This window comes from Coturnix japonica, chromosome 4 (assembly GCF_001577835.2).
Source record: "Coturnix japonica isolate 7356 chromosome 4, Coturnix japonica 2.1, whole genome shotgun sequence".
NCBI classification, from domain to species: Eukaryota; Metazoa; Chordata; class Aves; order Galliformes; family Phasianidae; genus Coturnix; species Coturnix japonica.
The window spans coordinates 3,126,583-3,150,376 of NC_029519.1; the positions used below are offsets into that span (position 1 = coordinate 3,126,583).

The 23,794-nt window shown below is 39.6% G+C and overlaps 1 protein-coding gene across 5 annotated transcripts in view; it reads right to left on the bottom strand.

The window, feature by feature from the left end:
* Positions 1-394: 394 nt before the first annotated feature.
* KLHL13 (kelch like family member 13) overlaps positions 395-23,794 on the bottom strand; it is a 64,211-nt gene continuing 40,811 nt past the window's right edge. For 3 of the 5 annotated variants that reach the window (XM_015860179.2, XM_015860177.2, XM_015860178.2), the window contains 6 exons: positions 17,271-17,412; positions 16,014-16,146; positions 15,729-15,925; positions 9,878-10,673; positions 4,356-4,469; positions 395-2,686 (listed from right to left, as the gene is read on the bottom strand). In XM_015860179.2, coding sequence (XP_015715665.1) covers positions 2,199-2,686; positions 4,356-4,469; positions 9,878-10,673; positions 15,729-15,925; positions 16,014-16,146; positions 17,271-17,412 — 1,870 coding nt within the window. In that variant the 3' untranslated portion in view covers positions 395-2,198. The remainder of the gene's footprint in view (positions 2,687-4,355; positions 4,470-9,877; positions 10,674-15,728; positions 15,926-16,013; positions 16,147-17,270; positions 17,413-23,794) is intronic. The other 2 variants (XM_032444218.1, XM_015860176.2) reach the window with 2 other exon arrangements.

A 23,794-nucleotide genomic window follows, 5' to 3' on the forward strand; every position in this document is an offset into this window, starting at 1 on the left:
CATCTGCCTCGTAATGGTCAGACTGCACCTTAAGCATCGTCAGAATGGAGAGCAGCAGCAAAGAAGCCCACTTACAAGGAGTGGATCTCCTCACCTCCAGCACGCAGACAAGAGGATACGCATACGTTATCCAAAAGGAGTTTCAACCACCATGACTGCTTTTCAGTTTAATAAAAACACAAACANCAAGGTTTTCAAATGCAGCCTCTAAAAATCCTGTAAGTGAATGAGGAAAAGGATGAGTGGCACGTAACACTTGAACGACAGAGCAACATTCTGTTATCAGTGCTTTGCACAGCACTAGAAGAGCATCCTCAAGGCAACAAGCACTGCCTGGCTGCAGCCCAGTTCCACCAGCATTACGCTTCCACCTGCAAGAATCTTGCACAGCTACACAGAATTAAGTTTATTTTGCTTCTTTTTTTTTATTAAGAGGAAGAACCGCTTTTGATTTTAACCAAAACAATTATTAAAACCTAAAGCTTACACATACATTTTGGTAGTGATCGTAACTGGTCAACTGCATTAAGAATAAATATCAATGTTTCCAAAAGTGACACCATAATACTGCTGCTTGACTCATCAAGCAAAGGACAAAATACAAACAGCATACTCCCAACAAGTCTATTAAGCTTTACATGGTTATCAGTAATACGTAGCACAATAAAATAAGCCGATTAAAACAACTTTCTCCAGATGATGCCCCTACGACCGTGTTTCATTAGGAAAAAAACACTTGTAACACGATGGGAAGTTCAGGAAAATCGTGGTGTTATTAGCCTTAGAGAAGCACTCAGCTACCATTTGTCAGCAGTGTGCTGTATTTTGGAGCAGATAAAAGACTTCTGTACAATTTGCTGCACACAAGCAGTTGTCCAAGGAAAGAGTTAGGACAGTTTTTGTGGGGTTTCTTTTCCCCTTCCCCCCCCAGTCCTTAACAATAAAATGGACACATCAGGCCAAAATAGGTTCTTAAAAGTAGGTCAAAAATACCCAGTCATGATCGCTTCTGCATTGGTTTCCTAGCAAATTAATCTACCCACACAGATATACGTCATGCGTATCCTGGAGACGGTGAGGCAGAGGAAGAAAACCAAATACATTCATGAGGTAGCTTAGACTGAATAACTGCAGTTAAAAGTTTTATTGAACCAAAGAAGGTAAAACGTGGTAGTCCAAGTTCACTGAGCAAAAGCAGCTCTCCTGCTGAAGCTGCACTTTGTGCTGAATAACCCTATTAACAGAGACCAGAACAGAGGACACGTTATGCAAGTTGGCTCAACAGCAAAGGAGAAAAGGTAGATTAAATTTCAACTGATGGAACAATTTGGTCAAATTCAGTGGCTTAAGTGAACGTTGTTTCTAGCCCTTATCCACCTATATTCAGTACAAATGTACAACAGAATATACAGCTGCACTGAATTGCCATTTGTTGTAGCGTGTGCTCCCACGCAAGCGGAAGCCAATTCCTGAAAAGACTCAAAAATACCCAAATACTTTAAAGGTGTTGCTTGAAGCATCACTTGACTGACTCATGAAAAAACACTCCGTGTGTTATTAAAAAAAACCTCCTGACCTCTACAAGGTCCACTTCCTGTATGGTACTGATTATTCAGGTTATTTCTTCCCTCTGCCTATGGAACTTCATATGCTCTGAAAGAACCCACAGAATCAGGTGGGTCAACAGATATGTCAGATATACTCAGAAAGGAGGGAGGTAGCTCAGGCCCCTTTGGCCACCTTAGGACAGTTTACATTGACACAGCCTACCTCCCTTCATAATCTGCAGTTGAAAATGAACGGAAAAAGGATTTTAATAAAAAAAAAATCTAGTGAAAGAACACGTTCCATACAAAGTCTTCAAATTTAACTCATCGGGCTTCCAAATGAAGTTGCGAGGCACCTCACACCCAATACACAATATGAAGGATGTACCTAATTCACACATTTCACAGACAGTACCTTCTCATCTGTTAAACTCTTGGCTCGGGTGAGTACAGGGTTTTCTTTGTTAACCACCTGACAAACATTCTAGGCCAAACAAACAGCACAAGTAATGTCAAAATCGTTTGTTTCTTTTTCCAGTAATTGTACCAAACGCTGTAGGCTAAGCCTAACAGAAACTACTGAAGGAAAGTAATAGACTCCGTGATGCAGTGCAAAGGTGTTACTACAACATTGTAAGTCAAGGGATGTTTCTAAGGTGCCGAAAGAGGAGATTCTCTGGACGGTGACCCCGTATTGTCCTCTGGTGGGAAAACAGTAAGAGTGCAGGCTCGAATGCCACCCAGCGATTCTGGAAGGTCAAATACTTTATGCCACTCATCTTTTTCTGGATCGTATTTCTGAACTATTTCCACCATACAGCGGTTATTCCAAGAATATCCTCCAACTACATAGATTTTATTTTCAAAGACAGCAACCCCAACATCACTTTGCCCACGTAACATGGCAGCAATTGGAGTCCACTGGTCTAGAGTTGTTGAGTAATATTCACAGCTTAGAACATCATCATAATCACTCGTTCCTCTAAAGTGATTTCCACCAATAACATAGAGCTTGTCTCCTACAGTACACATGCAATGCAGACCTCTGACGGTTGTCATCGGAGCTTTCTGAGTCCATTTGTCTGTGTCAGGGTCAAAACACATAAGTTCCTTCTGGAAAGTATCGTGGGTAATTCCCCCTAAATAAAAATAAGACGTGTTAGAATAGTGCTTACCCTAATAAGTAATAATTACACAGCAAAAGCATCTCTTTTACTGAATTAATCCCATCTTACCTAACATTTCTCCCCATTGGTTTAGATTAGTATCACATATGCACTCCATTTCAAATTATATTTCAATGTAATGTTCCTTTCAATGTTCAATGTTCCTTTAAATCTGAATATGGGAGCCATACCCTATGCAGTACTTCATTAAATAAGAAGATTATGGCAGATTATAAGAACAGAAACTTGTTGCCCATTCTTCATCCTGGCAAAACTCTTGGTTTTTTAACTCTTTGTTCAGCTTGCTGACATTGTTTCACACCATGAAAACAGAAGACCATTTCTCTTCCAAGTTCAGATTCAATGATGTCACATTTTAAGTGGTCTGTACCACAGGTTTTCTGTGGTAACTACTTTTCAATAACTTAAACTGAGGAGAAGACATTTCAGATATCCTCACAGTAATAAGTGCCTATGGTTCTGTATTTCTTTTTTTCTTCTTAGTGGCTCCCTGCAAAGGCTGCTGGAGAAGCTTCAAAGGAATGGTGGGATGACTTCCCATCAGTGGATGTTGTGTCCCATCATCCTGCATCCTGACCTGCCTATTGATCACGCAATCAGGCTCAGTAGGTTTACAGGCTATGGTTCGTTTCAGACTGCAATACAACTATCTGAGGTGCTGGAAAATACACAGAGAATGCTGCCACCAAACAACCTCCTGCTGTGCTAACCATTCAACACTAAGTTGTGATCCTCACATTAACTGACAGATTGCACAGCGTCTACAGGCATCATGTAAGAAAGTATTTGGAGAGTAAAAAAGTAACTACAGGTAAAACAGAGGGACTGCAAAGCCCTGACACTTCCTGACAGCCATAGCAGTGACAGAGCTTGGTGGCCTGTCAGACAGCAGAAACCTCAACGTAGTGATAAAGAACTAACAAAGAATCAAACCTTCACGTTCTCATCCCTAAAGTGTCCCAACTCATGGGGATAACTGAGGGTTTAAGAAGAGGAAAAGAAAAATGTGGGAAGTATACAGTATTGATATGAACAATCAGTGGATCACCCCACAGCTGTCTACAGGTGAATAACTTTCCCCATTTCCTGCCCAGAATTTCAGCTTAGAAATTGGAAATGAAACCATAACCTGGGTGATGTAAGACTAGATATATCACACTGAACAACTACTGAAAGCATAAACATTGTCTGTAAACTGTGATCAGTGTCAGAACTTATCCCTTTGTGTCAGCTCAATAAAGGCAGACGTCTGCCTTCAAAACACCCAAATTTCCAGTGCTTTCCAAAAATATATCAATAAGGATGTGTTTATTGGTCATTTGTTTAATGGTTATTGCCACATTAGTGCCACAAGAGAGATGTTCTGATAGCTTAAGTGAATAATTGCTTTGCAACTTGAAGCTGTTATTATCTAAATGTGTAACATTATCGGAAATCACTTTCTGGGACTCCACAGTATATATGCCATTTATTTGGCTACATACAGATGGGTGTCACCAGTTTGTATCATGGCAAACACACTGCAAGAAAAAAAAAAGATTAGCCCATCATATTTCCCATGAAATAGGAAAAGTTCAATAGGTCACTGTTTCATAGAAATAACATAACTCCATGAAATTACCTGAAATGTACATTAAACCTCCATACACAGTTCCAGCATGACCATAGTGGGGTTCGTTCATTTTTGCAACGTAGCTCCATTCGTTCATTCTGGGATTGTAGCATTCCACAGTGGCTGTTTAAAACAAACGAGAACACAAATGTTGAATCTAACATGGTAATTTGGCTTTCGATATAGCAGCAGTGGCATTAATATATTCATAAATGCAGGAAGTGTTAATAGGAAGCATTGTATAGCTGAGAGTTAAGGGAATTACTGAATATTATGTATAGAGACAATACAGAAAAGCCTCAAGCGCTGTCCCAAAGGAACAAAAAGGAAGAAAACCTTGCATTCTTGCCTTCCATTCATCCCTTTCCCATTCCTATTTGATACAACAGCTGGGTGCCTCCAGCAAGCTGTAGAGATGGGCAGCTTGAACAGTACCATGTAACCAGAGGGGTAAGAGAATCTGAAAAACTTGTAATACAGTGACCTTCCAAGTACAAAGCAATTACCAACAATTGTGTTGTCTTAGAATTATTCAATCTCTTTTTAAATAATTACAAATCAGATTCTCATGCTTATTAGATAACATGTAAGGGAGCTGTTTGTGGACAACACATACAGAACGCAATCTGTGGTGTTTTACATGCTCCAGAACAAGCTTTCATTCAATCAAGTGTAGAGAATTTCCAGTAGCTATATAGAATCAGCAATGGTGACTGACAATGTGAGGTTTCCCATCAAAGAACAGAGAAGCTGATATTCTTGACATTATAAAGGCAGAAACTCATTACAGTGTCACTATAAGGCTGCACACCAATATGTTAGTGAAGCACACCCATCAAGTCAATAACACTGATATGGTGACTATAAGATACCTCACCCCACACTGCTGATCTGTCTTTAAGAAACCCTTCAGAGTGTATTTTGGAAGAGAGAAATTAAACCACAGCTCAGATTAACTCCAAAAGAACTCCGGTCAAGGAAAATTCAGTAAAGTGTTCATTACAGTGGTCTTCAGAATTATCTTTTAACCCCTTTAACAGGTATAAACTCTTCCTAGCTGCAGAACAAGGTATTTTGCAATCCCATACAATTAATATCCCAAGGAGATACACGTTCCAACTAGAAGCTTCCAGTTCAAGTGTCAGGAATGCCATCTGAGAACTGCTTCAGCACCACGCAAGATGAAAAGCTATGACATAGCATAAGAGTTAAATACATGCGAGTGAAGGGAAGAAAAGGCATTCAAGCATTTTTCTGCAAATAAAAGCCTCAAGTCATTTTACTTTTACTTGAAGCCCATAATCTCTCCTTACAAAGCTTGTTGTTTTTTTCCCCACTTAAGCTCCTGCAGACTTGTTACATCCATCAGGGATTTACACTGCCATAATGTCAGTAGGGCAGAAGACAGAACCTTACCCAGTTGAAGGTACATACAAAAACCCCACAACTCTATAAATTGGGTGTAAATCCAATATCTCAATCCAAATTGCATTTAAGCAGTGGGATCCTGGTAACACATGCAGTATCTGCCCAACTCTCCAACGTTTCCAAGCTCTTTCTTGTTTAAATTCATCCATCTCAATAGTCTTTCCTGAAGAGGAAAGCTCCTGCTTGGCAATCAGAAAAGCAAAGATATGCAGAAATTTCAAGAACAGAAAAAGATCAGACGTGGAAGTAATTATAGGTGTCCCAGTTCCACCCTGACAGCAGACCATTCCAACCTCCTGCTAGCTGCCACATTGCACCAAAACCATCACTTGCTTTCACAGAAATTAAGGCATCCTCTTCCCCACAGTGCTTGCACTTCGTGCTGAGGTGACAAGCTTACTAATACAGATATAGAAGTAGGAAAAGCTGAGTATGTATGAAAATCATGAAGCCATCAGCAACCAGAAAATGGCAGTGTAACAAGACATTCAGCAGCGGGCAGCTGTTTCTCTCAACTGGCACCACAGGTTCTGTTTGAGAGAACCTTGAGTCAAAAGGCCACTTTGAGACACAAAGAGAGAATTAAAGATGCAAAAAAAAGGGTACACATCACACTGCTGGCATCACCACTGCTACACAGTAAAGACATCAGCTCTCTGAGGAAAGATGCTGTAGAGTTCAAGATCCCTCCCCTCCAGTGAGGCTTCAAAGCTCTCCTGATTACCACCCGTACACATAAAGATCTGCTTGATAAAATGTCAGACAAGCCATCCAAACTCAAACCTCACATCCACCGTGCTCTAAAACCATGCTAATTAATTACTTCTGAGCTGAGAAAAGCCTTACTGTTCTGGTTGGGTTTTCTGCATAGTTGTGGCCCTGCTTCCCAGCAAGGTCATTTCATCTTTGCTTTAATGCACTCTCCCCCACTGCACTGAAAGGGGAAAAAAAAACCCTCCAGCTATTACTTAAAAGTGCTGTTGTTTTAAGAAAGAATTCTGTATATCATCTCTGGATTGAATACAGTACACACTCAAAAAGAACTACATTATTGTACCAAAGTGCATATATATTTATAGGACAAATCAGATGGTTTCATTTCCCAAGAGCGTGAATTACTCAAATCAGGCTTCATTTATGTTTTAATGGCGAAACCCCTGCTCTGGTCATTACCAATAACACAGGGAAGACAGGCCTCATTTTAAAGGACACAAAGCTTTGGCAGTCCCAGGAGATGCTCAGTCTGCCTTCACTTTATTTTGCCATCTGTGATCCTATTTGAGGATGTACAGTACAAACACTGTCAGTAGCTGCTAAAGGGTCCTGAGCTTTATTACAGCAGCACACTTCAACTGTGAACAGTGCCCAAAAACCTGGAATTTTCATGTTACCATATTTCCTACAACACAGCTTGCCTCTGTAGAACTCAAAGCTTACTTTGTTAAGCTGAACAGAGCCCTAAGTAATTTGGTTCCAAGGCACGGTGAGAAGTCGCTTCAAAATAAGCTCCTACATGAGATCAAGGCCAGGCTGGATATGGCTCTGGGCAGCCTGGTCTGGTGGTTGGCAACCCTGCACACAGCAGGGGGTTGAAATGAGATGATCATAGCAGTCCTTTTCAACCCAGGCAATTCTATGATCCTTTGGTTCCCGCTTTGGTTTGATATCTACAGGACTACACAGGAAGCAAATAGCCCAACAGGGTAACAATGCAGATTTTTCTTCTTACTCAACAACATGCATAAAAATATTCATTATTTGTACATTTATGCTGCATTTTTTATTATTACAAAAATCAAGATGTTGCTTAAAGTCCTAAAGCCCATTTCCTAAGACATTCACCATACCCTGCTGCATCCACCATATCCACACCAGTTTACTCATCCTTATCACTGAACCCAGCTTTTCTCAAAGCACCACGCGTTGCTGGACAGCAAGCAATTTATTACTGCTAAAGCACATACCGCTGAGGTAGGAAGTGATATTTACAACGCTGTCCTCAGAAGATTGACCGTTTGAAAACCATTTGGGGGAAGATCTGTTGTAAAGCCTCAAATCAAAATAAAATCTTTATCCCAGGACTACGTCAGTAAGTTTAAAAAAAATAAGAAAGAAATTCATTTTGGTAACTCGAATCCTTTGGCCCTTTTCCATAAGAGGTGATCTTCTGGAAAGCTGAATTGAGGTTTCTGTAATTTTTCCTCTTACAACAGATTGAAATTAGTTTGAACCCAAGGGCAAGTTCCTTAATACCTGTCCAACATACACCTGACCTTCTCTTGTATGAAAGCTTGAAGTTTTTCGTCCTCTAATGAGAATGGGAAGTTTAAGCTGGATTTCATCTTTCAGCTGTCAAGGTTTATGAAAGAAACATGAAAATGAAAAGTGACTTGCCTCACAATTAGCACGAAAAGAAACCGAAGCCCTGAATCAAAGCATGAGGCAGCTACAATAGTTAGCATTTATGGAGAGCTCTTCCCACTATGATCCAATGACATTTTCCAGCTATGTGAGGAAATTGCAGTATTTTAATGATACCTTTACAGAACAGTTTTAAATGAGCAATAGATTTTGTGTTTCAAAGTTGCAGAAGAGTTGAGGTCAGCAGAATGGTACTGCATGATCAGATCTAAGAAAAACACCACACTAAAAGATTGCTTTAAGCATTGCTTGCAATGGCTCAGTAATGGCCAAGCAATATTTTCACTGACATTTGTACCAACTGGGTTATAAAATACTTAACTAATCTGACAGCTATTAATTAATATCAGCAGAAAACAGCTCAATGAATGTCAGATTTTCTGACATTCACGGCAAGGATAAATACACACGAGCTTATACAGCTCTTACAGGATAAGATAAAGGGACATGTAAGAAAAGCTATGAGAACCTCCCGATTTACACAGGAATATTGGTAAAGAAAACAATTTTTCTGCCAACTATTTTCCAATGAATGTTTTTTAGGAAGCATTCTGAAATCTCACTTCAGGAATATTGGATTCTAAACCTCAAGCAGCACTAGGCCCTGCGTTGGGTGGTACTAGCAGAATGCATGGATTCCTAAAAGCTCACAATAAGATCATAGAACAGTGTTCATCTGAATAGATGAGATGCACTAGTTAGAAAAATTATGAGCTGCTACAGAACAAATTCACTTCTGTGTTGTTTCAGATAAATATTTAGTCATATTTATAAAAAGCAGGGCTTAGCAGCTACTAAAGAAATAAGACAGCTGAGCAGTGGGATTAAGCAGCAAACAGAATAATGAAATGTTACATCCATATTAGATATATTACTATGCTAAAATGCCAAGCATAATCACTGCAGCATCCCAATTTTAAAGCACCGAGACAAATGTACAACTGAGTGTACAGTCCCAGATTCGGGTATAAACTTTAACACTATTGCTCTGGAAGAGTCAGTGGGTTCATGGGGGCCATCCACTATTGATAAGCTTAGAAGAGTAACATTAAGAATTTTCTGGCAAGGAGAGAGATGGAGGCAACAAGACAGTCATTTGTGCTAATGGTGCGTTACCTGTGTAACCACGAGATCAGAGGCAAAAAAAAAATTAGCATTTTAAGTGGTTTAAAACACACAGAATGTCAGGACATCCAAATCTCATTAGCCTGTCTTAAAAGAAAGCCTAACTAGCATTTCAAAATGACCAATGCTCCAGGAAATCTGCTCCTTTTCAAACACAGCCTTCCTGCAACAATGAGCTTCAGTTGGAAAGCCGCATCTTCCTCTAGAATGAGAAGAATTGGTTTGGTTTCTCAATAGCTTGACCAACTATTTTTTTATATAGCTGTGCATACACAGTCCATACATATTATTTTACACATAGATACAGCACTGACAAAGCTGAAGAGATTGAATATTTTGCATTAGGACATGAAATCCAGGTACCTTTAATTTCTGTCTGCATGGAATTCTTTCTAAGACAGCTGACTGTATCCTGACAAACCTATCTATGCATTTCCAAGACTGCCAGAAAGAAGCTGCATGCCAACATACTCAGTTCTCTCTCCCCTCATTCATGGGGCAGCACAATACCTCAAGGCCTAGAAAGGAAGGCAAGGAGTCATACTTCAAGTGCTTACCTAGCTCACCCGCTGCATTTCGACCACCAACTGCATACAGATGTCCTTTGAGGGCACTTAGGTGGAAGAAGGTGCGCTTCTCATTTAAAGACGCGACTTGCATCCACTTGTTATAGCGGGGATCGAATCTGAAGACCGTGTCAACCGCTGTCTTTCCTTTTGTGTCGTAATTGCTCTGGCCGCCAACTACGTAAAGGAAGTTTCCAATGACAGCAATGCCATGCTGGTACCTCGGTGCATCCATGGGAGCTAATGATTTCCATTCATGGGCTTTTTCGTCATACATCCGTAGCTCTTTGCTGACAACCAGCTGCTGCCTCAGCACTCCCCCCAATGTTACCAAGTGAGTGCTGTCTGATCGAATGGCAGTTCTCTCCGACTGCATAACTGGTTGCATGAATGGCATCATTTGGTAGTTGCTGGCTTCCAAAAGCAAGTTTACACAGGTGTTGTCAGTTCTCATGAAGTCCACTGTTTGAACGTAGTTAATAAGATCCTGGGGTGTCATCAAAGGAAATCTGATGTTCTTCATTAGCTTTGCAGCATATTCCATTCGAGGCTCTTCAAACCGCAGCCAGCGACAAGCCGCCTTGAAGAGTTCAAGTTCAGTGCAGTGCTTAAGGCTATTACTTGAAAGCACAAAGGCAAGACGTTCAAAGGGGAGTTTCACAAATTCACCAGTACTTAATAACGCAGGGAAGTTCTTTAGGATGAAATTATTAACGTATTTATCCACTTCTGTGAGATTGTATGTGTTGGCAATTCGCCCAACCTCAACACAGTTTTCCAAGGAAACCTATTGAGTGAACAGAAAGAGGAATCAAAACACGTTCTTAATTTGGTGTCTAAATGATGATGTTGGCTTTAATGAATACTATGGAATCTGCAGTATTTTCATCATTTCACAACGCTCGGGGTGATTTTCACATGAGCCAAAATATTCAATTGATGTATATATTCATGACAAGGGGAAAGCCAATGTCAGATGCATTATACAATGATGATACATAGCAATTATGCAGCTCTTCACCTTTAAAATGCTGTGCAAATGTCTTCGTAAGGAAGAAACATGGAAAATATAGTTAAAGCAAAGTTGATTAGCCTAAGGTTACAGAGAACTGTGTAAGAGTAGGGCTTGCTATTAGGCATTTTCAACCTTATTAAACTTCTATTGTCATAATCCCTCTTCTCCATGAAAGGTTGGGACCTGATGATCTTTCATGGTCCCTTCCAACCTACAAAGTACTCCGATCCCATGATGCAGCCAAGCAGAATGGCACGGTTACCTCTCCAATAGTGTGTATTACAGACAGCTTATTTACAGGGTTCAATCCCATACATACATTCCTTAGAAATAAATAATACTGCATCTTTGTATCTCTGGTAAATGAGATTGGGTTCATTTCAATTACAGACATGGCATACTCAAAAATAACACAAATTTAGGAGTCTTAAATAATCAACATAGGATTCCCCTAGAAATAACCAACATATGAAATTCTTTAGTTTGGATCATATTCTAACCATATTCAACACTCAAGAGACCATATCTTGGTATCCACATCTTTTCCAGTGCTGCTGCATCTGCCTTTCTTACATCCTTCTTACACTTCAAAATCCAAGACAAAGACAGAAGAAGACAGGAGGGATAGGACAGAACCAAGCAAGACTGCAGCAATACCACTCATTTCAGTTCTGCACAACCTACATTACATATGGCAAGCATCTCCATCTCGAGATGCTTCTTGCTGAAAACTGCACCTTCTTTTTGCATTCAATATGCTACCCCAACCTTACAGACCAAGCCAACAGCATATCCAAGCCCGCTCCACACTGACACTTACCACAGCTTTAGGATTGTCCCATTTATAATTCCAGAAGAATTTAAACTTCCAAATCTTGTTTTGGTTGAAGACTATGACCCAAAAACATTCAAACATGTTCTGGTCATGACAGATTACATTTCAGCACTATATTACTTCAATCTATCATTAACCTTTAATAACAGGCAGTTCCAAAAGTTACTGAGTATAGGAAAAGCAAATTTCTTTATTCACTAGAAACTCATCTAACTTATCCTGGAATTGAGGTCTGCAGTCACTAAGCCTTATTCACAACCCTGAAACACCTTCCTAGAATCAAAGGTTCCAATATCTTTTTCTTATCTCATTCTTATCTCTCATACAAATCAATCAAGCCCTGTCTACAAGACGAATATGTAGCAGACTGTCAGCATTTTTATGATACAACATCCATTCAGTACATACACAAATCATTATTGAATTAGAAGACCACACTATTTATACCAAAACATCATCTTATCAGCCAGCAATACTTATAAAACATTCTGCTACTCAAGGAACATTTCAGTCTGTCTTCCAACTGTTACTGAGATACTACCAAATCTCTATGCATTTCCTTTAAGGGCTTTGTAATATACATAAGTTTAATAGAAGTAACAGCGTACTGTAAATTAAGCAAATGAAACTGGACACACTCTCAATTCCATTCGAGATCAATAATAAAAATAAAACAATAGACAAATAAGCCCTTAGCAAACCGATTACAAACTACAGCACAACTTTTAACTCCTCCTGTAACATTATGGCATTTAAACACTTCACAAAACACCTACTGGCATCCAACTAAAGAGACAGCATTTTCTCCATGTCAAGGTAAGTAGAAACATTATTGTTTATACATAAATAACATGCTTGAAGGAGGAAGATCAAGCAAAAAAGGGGACAGAATTGCATAGCATTGGTATCAGGCATTAAGGTAGCAATGAAGTATTTACATACACTGCAGAATGCATATCAGTTATCAAGTGCTCAACACGCAAGACTATCCCAGGCTAGTCCCAGTGCTGCATCCTATTTGATGTACCACAGCTAAGTTACACGGGACATCTACACGATTGAATATATTCCTGGAACTTGAGAAATTTATTGACATATCACACACTGTTAATGACAGGAATATCACATCAGCAGTTTCCAGCGCTCCCTGACTTCTCAAAAATCTATGCTATTCTGCTTTAATTAACCTAATGGCACTGGATAGGAATTGGGGATGTTTTTTTGCACTGCATTTGCACATCCTCTCCATTACACTTGTGAAATTATGAACTTTTTTTGGCTTATTATCCACTAAACCTACCACTCAAATCTGGGTACCACATTTAGTATTTCCTTCAAGTTTATTTTCCTGACCAGAAGTACCATTATGAGCTTCACCCTGGTCTACGATAATATACTGCAGTGGTATATTGCAAAGAAATCTGAGTCAAAATCTTTCAGTACAAAATGCAATAGCTACTCACATGTACATACAAAATTGGACAGGTTAAGTTATAATAAAGGTATCTGAATAAATTACTTGCTTATTTTCAAAGAAAAAAGTGTGACTTAAGCTATGATACTTATGAGAGGTGCAGAAATTGTTCTCTGCAGGAGTCAGTCAATCAGGAGCTCATCAAGAAACAGAAGGAACTGCTACTTCTGGTCATCGTACTGAAGTGAATGGGAGGAAGGGAAACATCAGACAAAGAATGCAACTGTTTGTACAATCTATCCAGTTAAACAGCAAAAATAAACACAGAAACAGCTAAAAGCCATAAGTGAGCAAACACCAAAATGGCTTCGTATGGTGCTGAGGATCCCCCGTAGATGCTATTTTACCTGGGCACTGGTTACTGTGCAGAGACACTCGGTCACAATACTCACTGTTAATTGCTCATTACAGAGCAGAAGTTCCAGAAAATACTTTTAAAATGCCAACCCAGCACTATATTGCTATAGCCTGGAAAGAAGAACTAACACTGAAGCACTTTCTTTAGAAAGCAGCTGACTTAATTCCTCTGAACTTTAAAACAGTCACTTCTCAAGCACTCAAAAACTTGATGGTAAAACACTACAAAGCTGGATATGGAGCAAAATGATTAGAAGTATGTGCCTTGCAGAACCAGCCCCAGCATCAGGTCCCTCTCTCCCACAGAGCTGAGACCATCCTGCAAGCAGACAAATGAGGAAAGGTGTTGAAGAGCCCTATGGCACTACATCATCTCAAATTAAAAGACAGGTTTGGAAACAGATCAATATAGAAACATTTATACAGGACCAAAAGAGCTGAAATCCCCTTCGATATCAGTACAAAACAAAGTAGGTAAGAAAATAATGCAAGATTCATATACCAACATTGCATATGAAAGAACCTTCAGAAAAAGAGCATTCAAGCAAAGAAAAATGTCTCAAATAATGTGATTTAGGATCAAAGTAGCTCTTTCCCTAAGAAAGCAAACTCACAGTAGCTGCCCTGCCCCAACAGTGCGAAGAGCCAAAGAACAAAGTGGAAACAGAACAGAGCAGAAAGTAGCAAACAAGCCCTGGAAGCCAAGAATTAGGTATGGCACAGCTCCCATTAAAGGGGGGCTGCTCCAAATTACTGATTTGGATCTACAAACACCAAGCCCTTAATTCAACCTGGTGCTTTATAGAAATAAAAGCCCTACAGAGGCACACTGCCTCGTTTTGGAAGGTAAAATAACCTGAGCAATGTGGAATAGATCATATGGCATTGAAGAGTATTAATTAAACATTATGGCAACTCTGAGAACTGGGTAACTAGAAAGGATGCCAAGATTAAACACAAAATAGCATTACAGAGCCTAGATGGATCTTACACTTCTCTCATGAAATTGGTTTCTCTTAGTGGCATTTCTGAGTCCTCCTGTTTACACTCTTTCAGGAAAGAGAAAGCATTTTTGAATCTGTACATTGAAAACCAATGTTTCTTAATTTCTTATTATGGATTACAAGAGATTCAATTAGTATTTTAATTCATGTAGAACACAGCATGTTATCATGCAGATAAAAGAACGGGGTATTTTCTTGTCATATCTTTTCTTGCCCATAAAGACACAACTCCAGACAAAACTTGCATGAGAAGGCGAGCACTGCAGGAGATGAATCTTTAACAGCTGTCATCTTGTAGGAAAAAAGAGGTTTTGTTTTTTTATAATATAAACTGCAAGAAATGCTCAGACGTTCAGCCTGAATGAAGCAAAGCACTCTCAAAGCACAGATATGAAATAGAAGATGCTGTTCCTGACAAGTTGTTATCAGTGTCTCTCCCACACTGGGGCCATGCCCTGAGATTTTAATCTCTGCACTAAATAAAACAATACCAAACTGTAAAGATCACACTGCATTGCAACTGCAGCACGCCAGTCTGAAGGGCAAACTTTTTGTCCACTCTGACTGCAGCAAAGTATCTGTGCTACAAGCCCCAAAAAATACTGGTAGCTCTCTTTCATATAAACATCTCTGTAGCATCTTTGCACTAAAATATATCCTCTAAACAGGCTACTAAAAGGACAGGCACCAAGTCCAGTGGTTTACAAGAACAAATGATGAAAAGGTCTCCATGACAGTTGCTACTACAATAAGCATCACTCCACAACAACAAAAAGGCTTTGAGAACATATATTAACTGACTACAACATCCAGCTCTACTTTTTTTGTTCAAGTTTAACTCAGCAAGTAGCTTTTTTTAATGGAAGGACAGAGAATTTGAGGGCAAGAACTAAGAAATAAAGTAAGGAATCTGAAAACTATAATAAATATTACTACTACAATTACAGCAACTAATAGAAGGATTTCAATGTGATAAATATTTATATCACGTTCATACTAAATACAACACACAAACCCACAATAAAGTTTAAAAATTATCCTGTGAATTCAATGTATAAACAATGGTGAAACAGAATTCAGCTGTTACAATGCCACTGTTTTTGATTTCAAACATAAACAGGTTGTTATAAGTGTGAACAACAAATAGCAAGTCTTACCCCAGAGATAAGAAACACCTTACAGAAATCCAAAACAGGTAATATCTGCAAAAAACTGGCAGCTTCCAGAGTATCCTGAAGGTTGTCCATGTTAAGGGAAAGCTTTGCTGTGTAAATGAAATCAATGATCTTCTTCAGGCCTATTTTGTTGACACCGTGAAGCTTGATGCACATCAAGTCCTGTTCCTTCATTCCTCCTGAGAAAGACACAGCTCAGTTTATAGGATCGTTTCAATAGGATTTGAATGATTTCACAAACTTGTACAAACATCAGAATAAAATCACCTGTGAACATGGCCTTGAAGTAGTCACTTGCAGAAGCCATCATCGCTCTGTGGACAGGAAACACCTCATCACCATCTCCTGGAACAAGGGTCACATCACATAGCAAACCTTCCACCCGCAGCTGATCAAAACCCTGCAAGGAAAGCACAATGCAGAGCAGCTGTTTGATTTGAGGGGAGAGCTGGAATTAATTTCACCTTTCCTTGTGGAAATACTAGTTTTATTTCATTTACATATGTATTGTAGTAGTAAAAAAAAAAATAAATAAATCACTGAGGTGTCCTTTTACAGCAATTATATCTAATACATTCAATGAGAATTATTCACTGAAAGCTTAACCCGAACCTTTTCTTTAAGAGGCTGAAGAATACAAAGTACCCTGTGCTTCAGAAAAATCACTTTATTCACTTTAAGTTATTTCCAGGAAGGAATTTGTTTTGAAAACATACATTCCAGCAAGTACTTGAAGGCAGACACTTGTATTTTTCTGACCTCTGCAGTTCAGACACATGAGTACTCTACAAATCTGTTCCACACCACTTCAAGTATCCCACAAATTAAGAGGTTATAAAATACCAAGGCTTGAAAGGAAAGCTGTTATCTGGTTCATTGCTTATCAAATTTATTAGCAAAGTTTACAAGGCAAAAACTATGAAGAAAGCTGGTCTGTTCCAAATTACTCATAATAGCTAACTGTAACAGAAAAGGAAGCTGTCTGCAGCAGCACCTTGAAGTAAGATTTTCCTCTACAGAAATACCCAGCTGGGCACACTGGAAGATTTATGAAACACCGGCCTCTTTCACATGCTACAGAATAGAGGCTTTGACAAAATGATTCCCTTTAACCATGCATGTCATCAGACACTTTTCTCATATTAACAGGAAGGAAAAGACTGCCTTTTTAGACTTAAAGAAGTCTTGGCTTCACCTCACATAATTTGAGTTAAGATAGCTTAAGAAAAGCCTGCACCTTTAAAATTACATGGGTCCATAGTCTGCTTAAGAAGTCTGCTTGTAGCATAGACTTCAAGACTATGAAAACAGAGGAGACACTGAAGATTCCTAAAATTGGAACCTTTAACTTGCAGGAAAAGAAATCACAAGCCATGCTTGCTCAGGCACTGCCAGCACAGTGCACCAACATGTATTGAGACTTCTTAGGAATTACAGGTACAGAGAAGGTTGTTGAGTACGGGTATTCTTTATAGCATCCAAAATACCCAGGATTTATCTATACTGACACAAACACGCAGTTACCTGTAACACCACGGAACTGTGAGTATTGCTGGTGAAAAATCTTGTGGTCCCTGTCTTTGAAGACTGCAGATGGGCAGAGACGCCCATATCGCTGCTACCAAGAGATACTTTCATATGAGGATCCTCCTCTTCCACCAGAGATCTAAGAAGATGAGAACAGAGAAATCTTACGATCAAACTCTTATTTTTATTAAGTGCAATCTTCTGGGATGGCAAGTAACACAACTGAAGCTATAGGTCAAGAAAACCAGCAGGCAACAGAATCGATTCTTTTTCAGTCCTCGTCAGCTAATCTAAGGAAGTGAAATACCTACATAGCATCATTTCAGTAATCTTATTTACAGGCAATAAATCCTGGTCCCCTCCCCCACATTAAGAGCCTTGCACACTTATTTCTATGTGTCCTCCCAGTATTTTAGGATGCTTGCAGGAATCCCATTCAATTCTCAAGATCAACTACAGCATCAGATCACAGAGAAAAGCTAGAAGACTCTAACATTAAATGTAAACTTAACGTTCAGTGAATTGCTTCTTATGGCATACATCAGCTCACTCACACATGAATAACAGCAAATAACTGGTAGAGTCTCAGCTGTAAGCTACTTTCAGAAGCACAACAAGAAATCCTTCAGGACACAATACTCAGAGCTTTGCTACTAGAGGCAACCACTTCATAACCTTAATTTAAGATTTGCTTGTGTGAAGTTGTCACACACTCCGATTCCAAGCAATTATTGCCCAAATTCAGATGGAAAGGCTAATTTAGGTAGAACTCTTAAGGATTACCACTCCATTATCAGCCTTCCACTTGCATCTTGAGATGTAAATTGGATTTACATAGAGATATGCATATGAGATTCTAATTACCCTAACCTGTAATTATTATAAAACATAAATAAATTTCCTCTCCAGAAACATTACTAGTTCCCATGAATTCTATAAGCTCATACATTACCTATTAGTATGCATACCAGCCTAATGCATATACACACAATATTAATTAGCAAAGAAAATTCTCCTGTCTGTGGATTAGCAGCTTAATTATTAATAAAGACTCCATGTTTCAACACACATTCATAGCAACTTAAAATAAATGATGCAAACCTCACATACAAAGCATTTCCCAGCTTTTAAACGTGCAGGTAAACACTGGCCTCCAAGCTAGTTTCAGAAATTACTTTAAGTGACAAGAACGTGTTTGAATTATTTGGGCTTTTTCCCCAGTTCTGATTGAGATCTCTATGTAAAGATGACATGAGAGTCTGCAATTGAAAGTGTTTGGCTTTTTGAACAGCTATTCCACCCCTTCCCCCCAACATGTTTTGGTACATTGCCTATAGAGAGCAGTTTCTGAAACTTTAAGAGTTATTCTGACAGCACCGCTGTGCTCTGTTCAAACCCATGGTTACATCAGATGCAAAAACATACCCATACAAACTCACCATTCAACAGCACACATGGGTTTGAAACAGGGAGATTTTATGCATGCAGACAAAACAGATTGTAGGAACAAGGGCACATCGAGAGAGCTTTGACTTGCAGTGTAGCAACCCAGTAGTGAGACATCTAAGAAAATGAATCAGTGCAGATGCACTGCAGTGAGCAATTCAGTCCTGCTTGGAACAGAATCGTTGCATTTGTAACATAAATCCAGAGTGTGATGTGAAATATTACAAGGTGTGTCTTAATTGGACGTGCTCTCCAAGCTCCTTGCCATACGATAAACTCATACAACATAACACAGCAGCAAAGCAGTTGCTCATGACCTACATTCACTCTGTTCTACAGTGTTTTGTTGGTTGTTTTTTTTTTTAAGCTTGACTACAGTCTCATCAAGGAAACGCTAACAATTCCAAGGGACATCTAGCCTTTAAGTGTGGATGCCTTTCTAAGAGAAAGAATATAAAGTCACAATGGGAGACATCTGAGCATGGGTGGAGAGGGACCACAGAGTCACCTGGCATGAATGTCACTGTATTTGCTCTTGAAAGACCTCCCAGAAATGTCACATCCAATAGCTGTCTTACAAAGGGGATTTAAAAGCCTTATTCTAAACTTGTATACATTCTGTTTTCTTCCATTTCATGTGAAATAATGATAGTGATAGGACAAGGGGGAATGGTTTTAGACTGAGATAGGGGAGGTTTAGTCTGGATATGAGGAGGAGGTGTTTCACTCAGAGGGTGGTGACGCACTGGAACAGGTTGCCCAAGGAGGCTGTGGATGCCCCATCCCTGCAGGCATTCAAGGCCAGGCTGGATGTGGCTCTGGGCAGCCTGGGCTGCTGGATGGTGACCCTGCACATAGTACAGGGTTGGAACTGGATGAGCACTGTGCTCCTTTGCAACCCAGGTCATTCTTCAATTCTATGACAAAACTTCCACTGCTTTGTCCTAATGAGGCTTGTGACTTCTTGTTACTGCTGCATAGCCAACAGAGGGGGTGCAATCTACACTGAAGTACTAGGAGCACTCCAAGACCTGATCCACTGAATTCAAATTTCAAATGCTGTGATATCCATGGGGAGGAAAGAACCCTCCCAGAGCAACCAGAAATTAGGAGCATGTCACTGGCATTGCACCAGTGTTAACACTTATCTGCATATAAGGCCAGAAATCCATCTTTGTAAGACAAAGTAAAAATGCATGAGCTTTTCCATACTGTGTGATAACAACAAAGAAAACAACAGAAACAAGTCCTGCCTCACATACAAGATGAATTTAAAACTTCCCTTCAAAGAAATTTCAAACTGCTCAGAGTAGAACTTTAGTTTTAGGGCTGTAAAGTGAATCCTTAGAAATATTTCCACAATTCACACCCAGAACACACAGGTAACATCGTTCGTATCTGACTGAATTCCCAATTAAAACACTGTATGTACATCTGTCGCATTCGGATGCTGCCACCACAGGCATTATTTATATTCATTAACATAGGGCTGCTAAGCACTATAATTAATTAGGTCATAATGAATGTAAATATATTGATTGGTACTTTATTGCAACCACAGTATATCACAATAAAGCATACTACCAAAAAAGAAAGCTAATTCATTTTCCAATTAATTCTATTGTCCTGATCAATAGAAGTCATTAAACAAGAAGAACAGCTGTAGCATACTTAATTGGGGTTAAAAAAGTTGGAGGAGGCAGCTACCACTGCAACAAGACCTACTGAAAATCCACCAGTAGCTGTAAGTGTAGATATTACATCACTTTCAATGCATACAATTGCTCTGGATGGGTTTTTCAGTCTTAAGCGTTAAGAACAAGGGGATGCTGGAGTTCAGCACACAGCATCAAGCACTGAAATAGCAAAGCAGAGCAGCATCCTGACTTGCTGCAGCCTCTCAGCAGTTCAGGGACAGCCACGGGAGGTTAATTAGTTGCTATCACAGAAGAAGCTGTCATCCAGGAGTTTCTTTTTAACCTCGTGCCAACTCTTTCAAGTCTTTTCCTATGCCACTGTAACCAGGCCTGCTTTGCTTTCTCATGACTCCGAGTTAATCCTCCAACTGATAATTTTGTAGCAACAAAATATGCAAAGCAGCATGCACTGTATGGATGTTACACAGCCTAATTTCACTGTCCCTGTCAATTTGAATGACAATTACTTTGCTTTTCACCATTTTAAAGAAATAAGATCTAGACTGCCCACTAACTCCATTTATTCCCCATAAAGGTACAATTTCCCACCTTTTACAAGATGAACAAGATCTGAATACTCCAGTTTTGCAATCAGCAACTGGATAGATGACCACGCCTAATTTTAAGCAACGAAAAAATACTATTAAAACTCTTAAACTACTGCAAACAGCCATGAAGCCACAATGACTTCATAGTGCAGTACGCTGCCTCTGTGCAATCACTGCTAATCACCACCTCAGTGCAGAAAAAGTTCAAATCCCATAATACTACTTAATCACGGGATCAAAGTGATGAGGGCTGAGCGCATCCCCAGCATCACTTCTGGCATGTGCCAATACCACGGCATTCAGCAAGCAAACTTTGTTCTATTTCATACCAGGACATTCTTATCGAGATCTTCATGATCTGGCAAAGATACAGAGTAGTAAAGGGCTGCTGTGCATGCAGCTGCACATGCATTTTAGTAATGAATCTATTAATGAGAAGCCTAAGAAATACAATTAAACTCTTCTATGCTATCAGATATAGTAATTTTTAGCTTTGTGTGCACAGTCCACCAAAAAAGCTTATGTATCACCTGCCTTACTGATTTCCCATTATGAAAAGATGTTCCAGTTCCCTAAATAATGAATGCAGGAGCTGCCCAACAATTTACATGCCACTGAGGAGCTCAATGAACACAACCGATATGGCAGCATTGTATAAAATTAACTCATAGCACTTTGATTAAGAAATCCTAAAATCAGTTTAGTATACAAAGAGAAACAAATTACACAGTCACTGCATTTCTTCCGCTTCTTCTAATGACACAACCTCAGGACAAGCTTTATTCTGGTATATAACACTTTCACACTCATCCCTCACTACAGCAATACCTCATCTCTTTCTTGTTCCTAAGGAAGAGTTTCTAACTTCATTCCTCAGTGGTATCCATAACCCAGTAAAACTAGCCCATTTCATCAGCTGCTAATTATTTCTTAACAGAAAATATCACAAAGGATAGCACAAGCAATGCAAGCTTGCGTTTAGCATGAGCTCAGACAGAAGAGAAGGACAAAAGGCACACGTTATTTTTGGACAGGTTAGCAAACCAACCAGAACATCCAAGTCTGTTACTGCTTTAAGGGCATAAGGCACAGGGCAATTGGTGTTGTATTCTGTACCCTCTGTTGAACACCTGGAAGTAGGAGAAACACAGGAACAGCACTGGAAGAATCCACAAAATGACCTGCCATGCATATTTAAAAGCCATAATTATAATGGATGAAATAGAGGCTAACATAAGGAACACCTGTACTTATTCAGTTATCATAATTTCTTTAAGCTCCATTTTCAGATTGCTCAGCTGAAAGGGGCTGCTGCAATCAGAACATGCAAACCTTCACCCCCATGAATTAACAACACACTGTCACTGCTAGGGCTGTCATTTGCAATAGTAGTTACAGCAGTTGGTGCAGCACCTCTCACACCTTGTACATTCCAATATCTCAGGTTTTATACCTGACCTTTATAGGTTAGAAGGGCATTAACAGCTGAACACTTCAATATTTGTTTAGTGCTATCCTGGGTTCTTTGAAATCTACGTTCAAGGAGCAAAGGTACAAAGCTTACTGTTTCTTGAATTAAACAAATAAATGCTCCTGCATTCAATTCTCCACCCTCCTTTTAAAATCAGGTTGCTCTCTATTGTTATAATAGCAGAATATTGCACAATGAGGGAAGAAAGACAGCCTCTGTGTAGCAAAACAAGCCATGAGAAATTGCATATTACTCTCAGTAGGCTCTAAGGGTGCTGGAAGAGATGGATAAAGGACTCCAAACTCACCAATCCCAGCAAAGAATGACAGGGAGAGCTCATGGATGCATGCTGAAAGGGCAGTAAGCAGAGGTGGGTGGATTCCTGTCTATAATTGCAACTTGGGCACAGTTACATATAAAATACTCATAGAAGTGAGCAGCTCCTGCTCCCAGCCTTGCCACACAGCAAGAGAACATTGCTTCAATCTGCAGTGGTCCTTGCTCCTTCTGCACACCAGGCTCAAGAGAACCCACTTAAGCTATTCAAGAAATAAAGTTTTTAATGAGCTTTGGGACAAAAGCATAGAAATACTGGGAATGGCTTGATTGATTTCTTAAAAACCAAGTGTACGTCAAACAATGCCAATTGGGCTCCAACACATCTCACCATCACCCTGACATGGTGCTCTGGCACAAGCATGCGATGTCAGCAGACATCAAGGGGAGCATTCAGTCAATGAAAGCTGCCATTGCCGTTCCAAGTGCCAATGGAATCAAGCAGAACAGGGGACAACCCAACATCAGGATAATCCCAACATCACTTTGAACGTTTCTGTGTTACTTGACACGAAGCCATGCTGGACCAAAGGCCAGAGCTAAATTCAGCCCCACAAAGTCAGCAGCAAAGGACTGAGCAACACCCACTGCTTAGGTCTTATCTCCCAGGATGCACACAAGCACTGAAAACCTTTTCCACAAAATTATTTCTTCAACAACTAAAAACTAAGCAAGCTCTCAAGCTGTTTGTTGAATAATTACAGCCCACTGGTTAAATCAAATATGTTTTCCACAGAAACAAAGCAATATTTGGCTCAGGCATTGCTATAAAGCTTTTGTTCCTCGCAGTATGCAGTCTCTCTGGGAGCCTTAGTACCAACATCCACATTTATCTATTTGACAAAGGGTTTGCGTTCATTGAGCCATTTATAGCTTAAATTTGCAGACATTGTTTAACGATGCTAAATTACAAGTGGTTCTCTAATGACATTTTGCCAAAGTTGGTCTTAGTGCATCGATTCCTACCATTAAAAAACAGAAAGCAAAGCACATGCACATGCTTTGTAGTTTGTCTAAAGAACT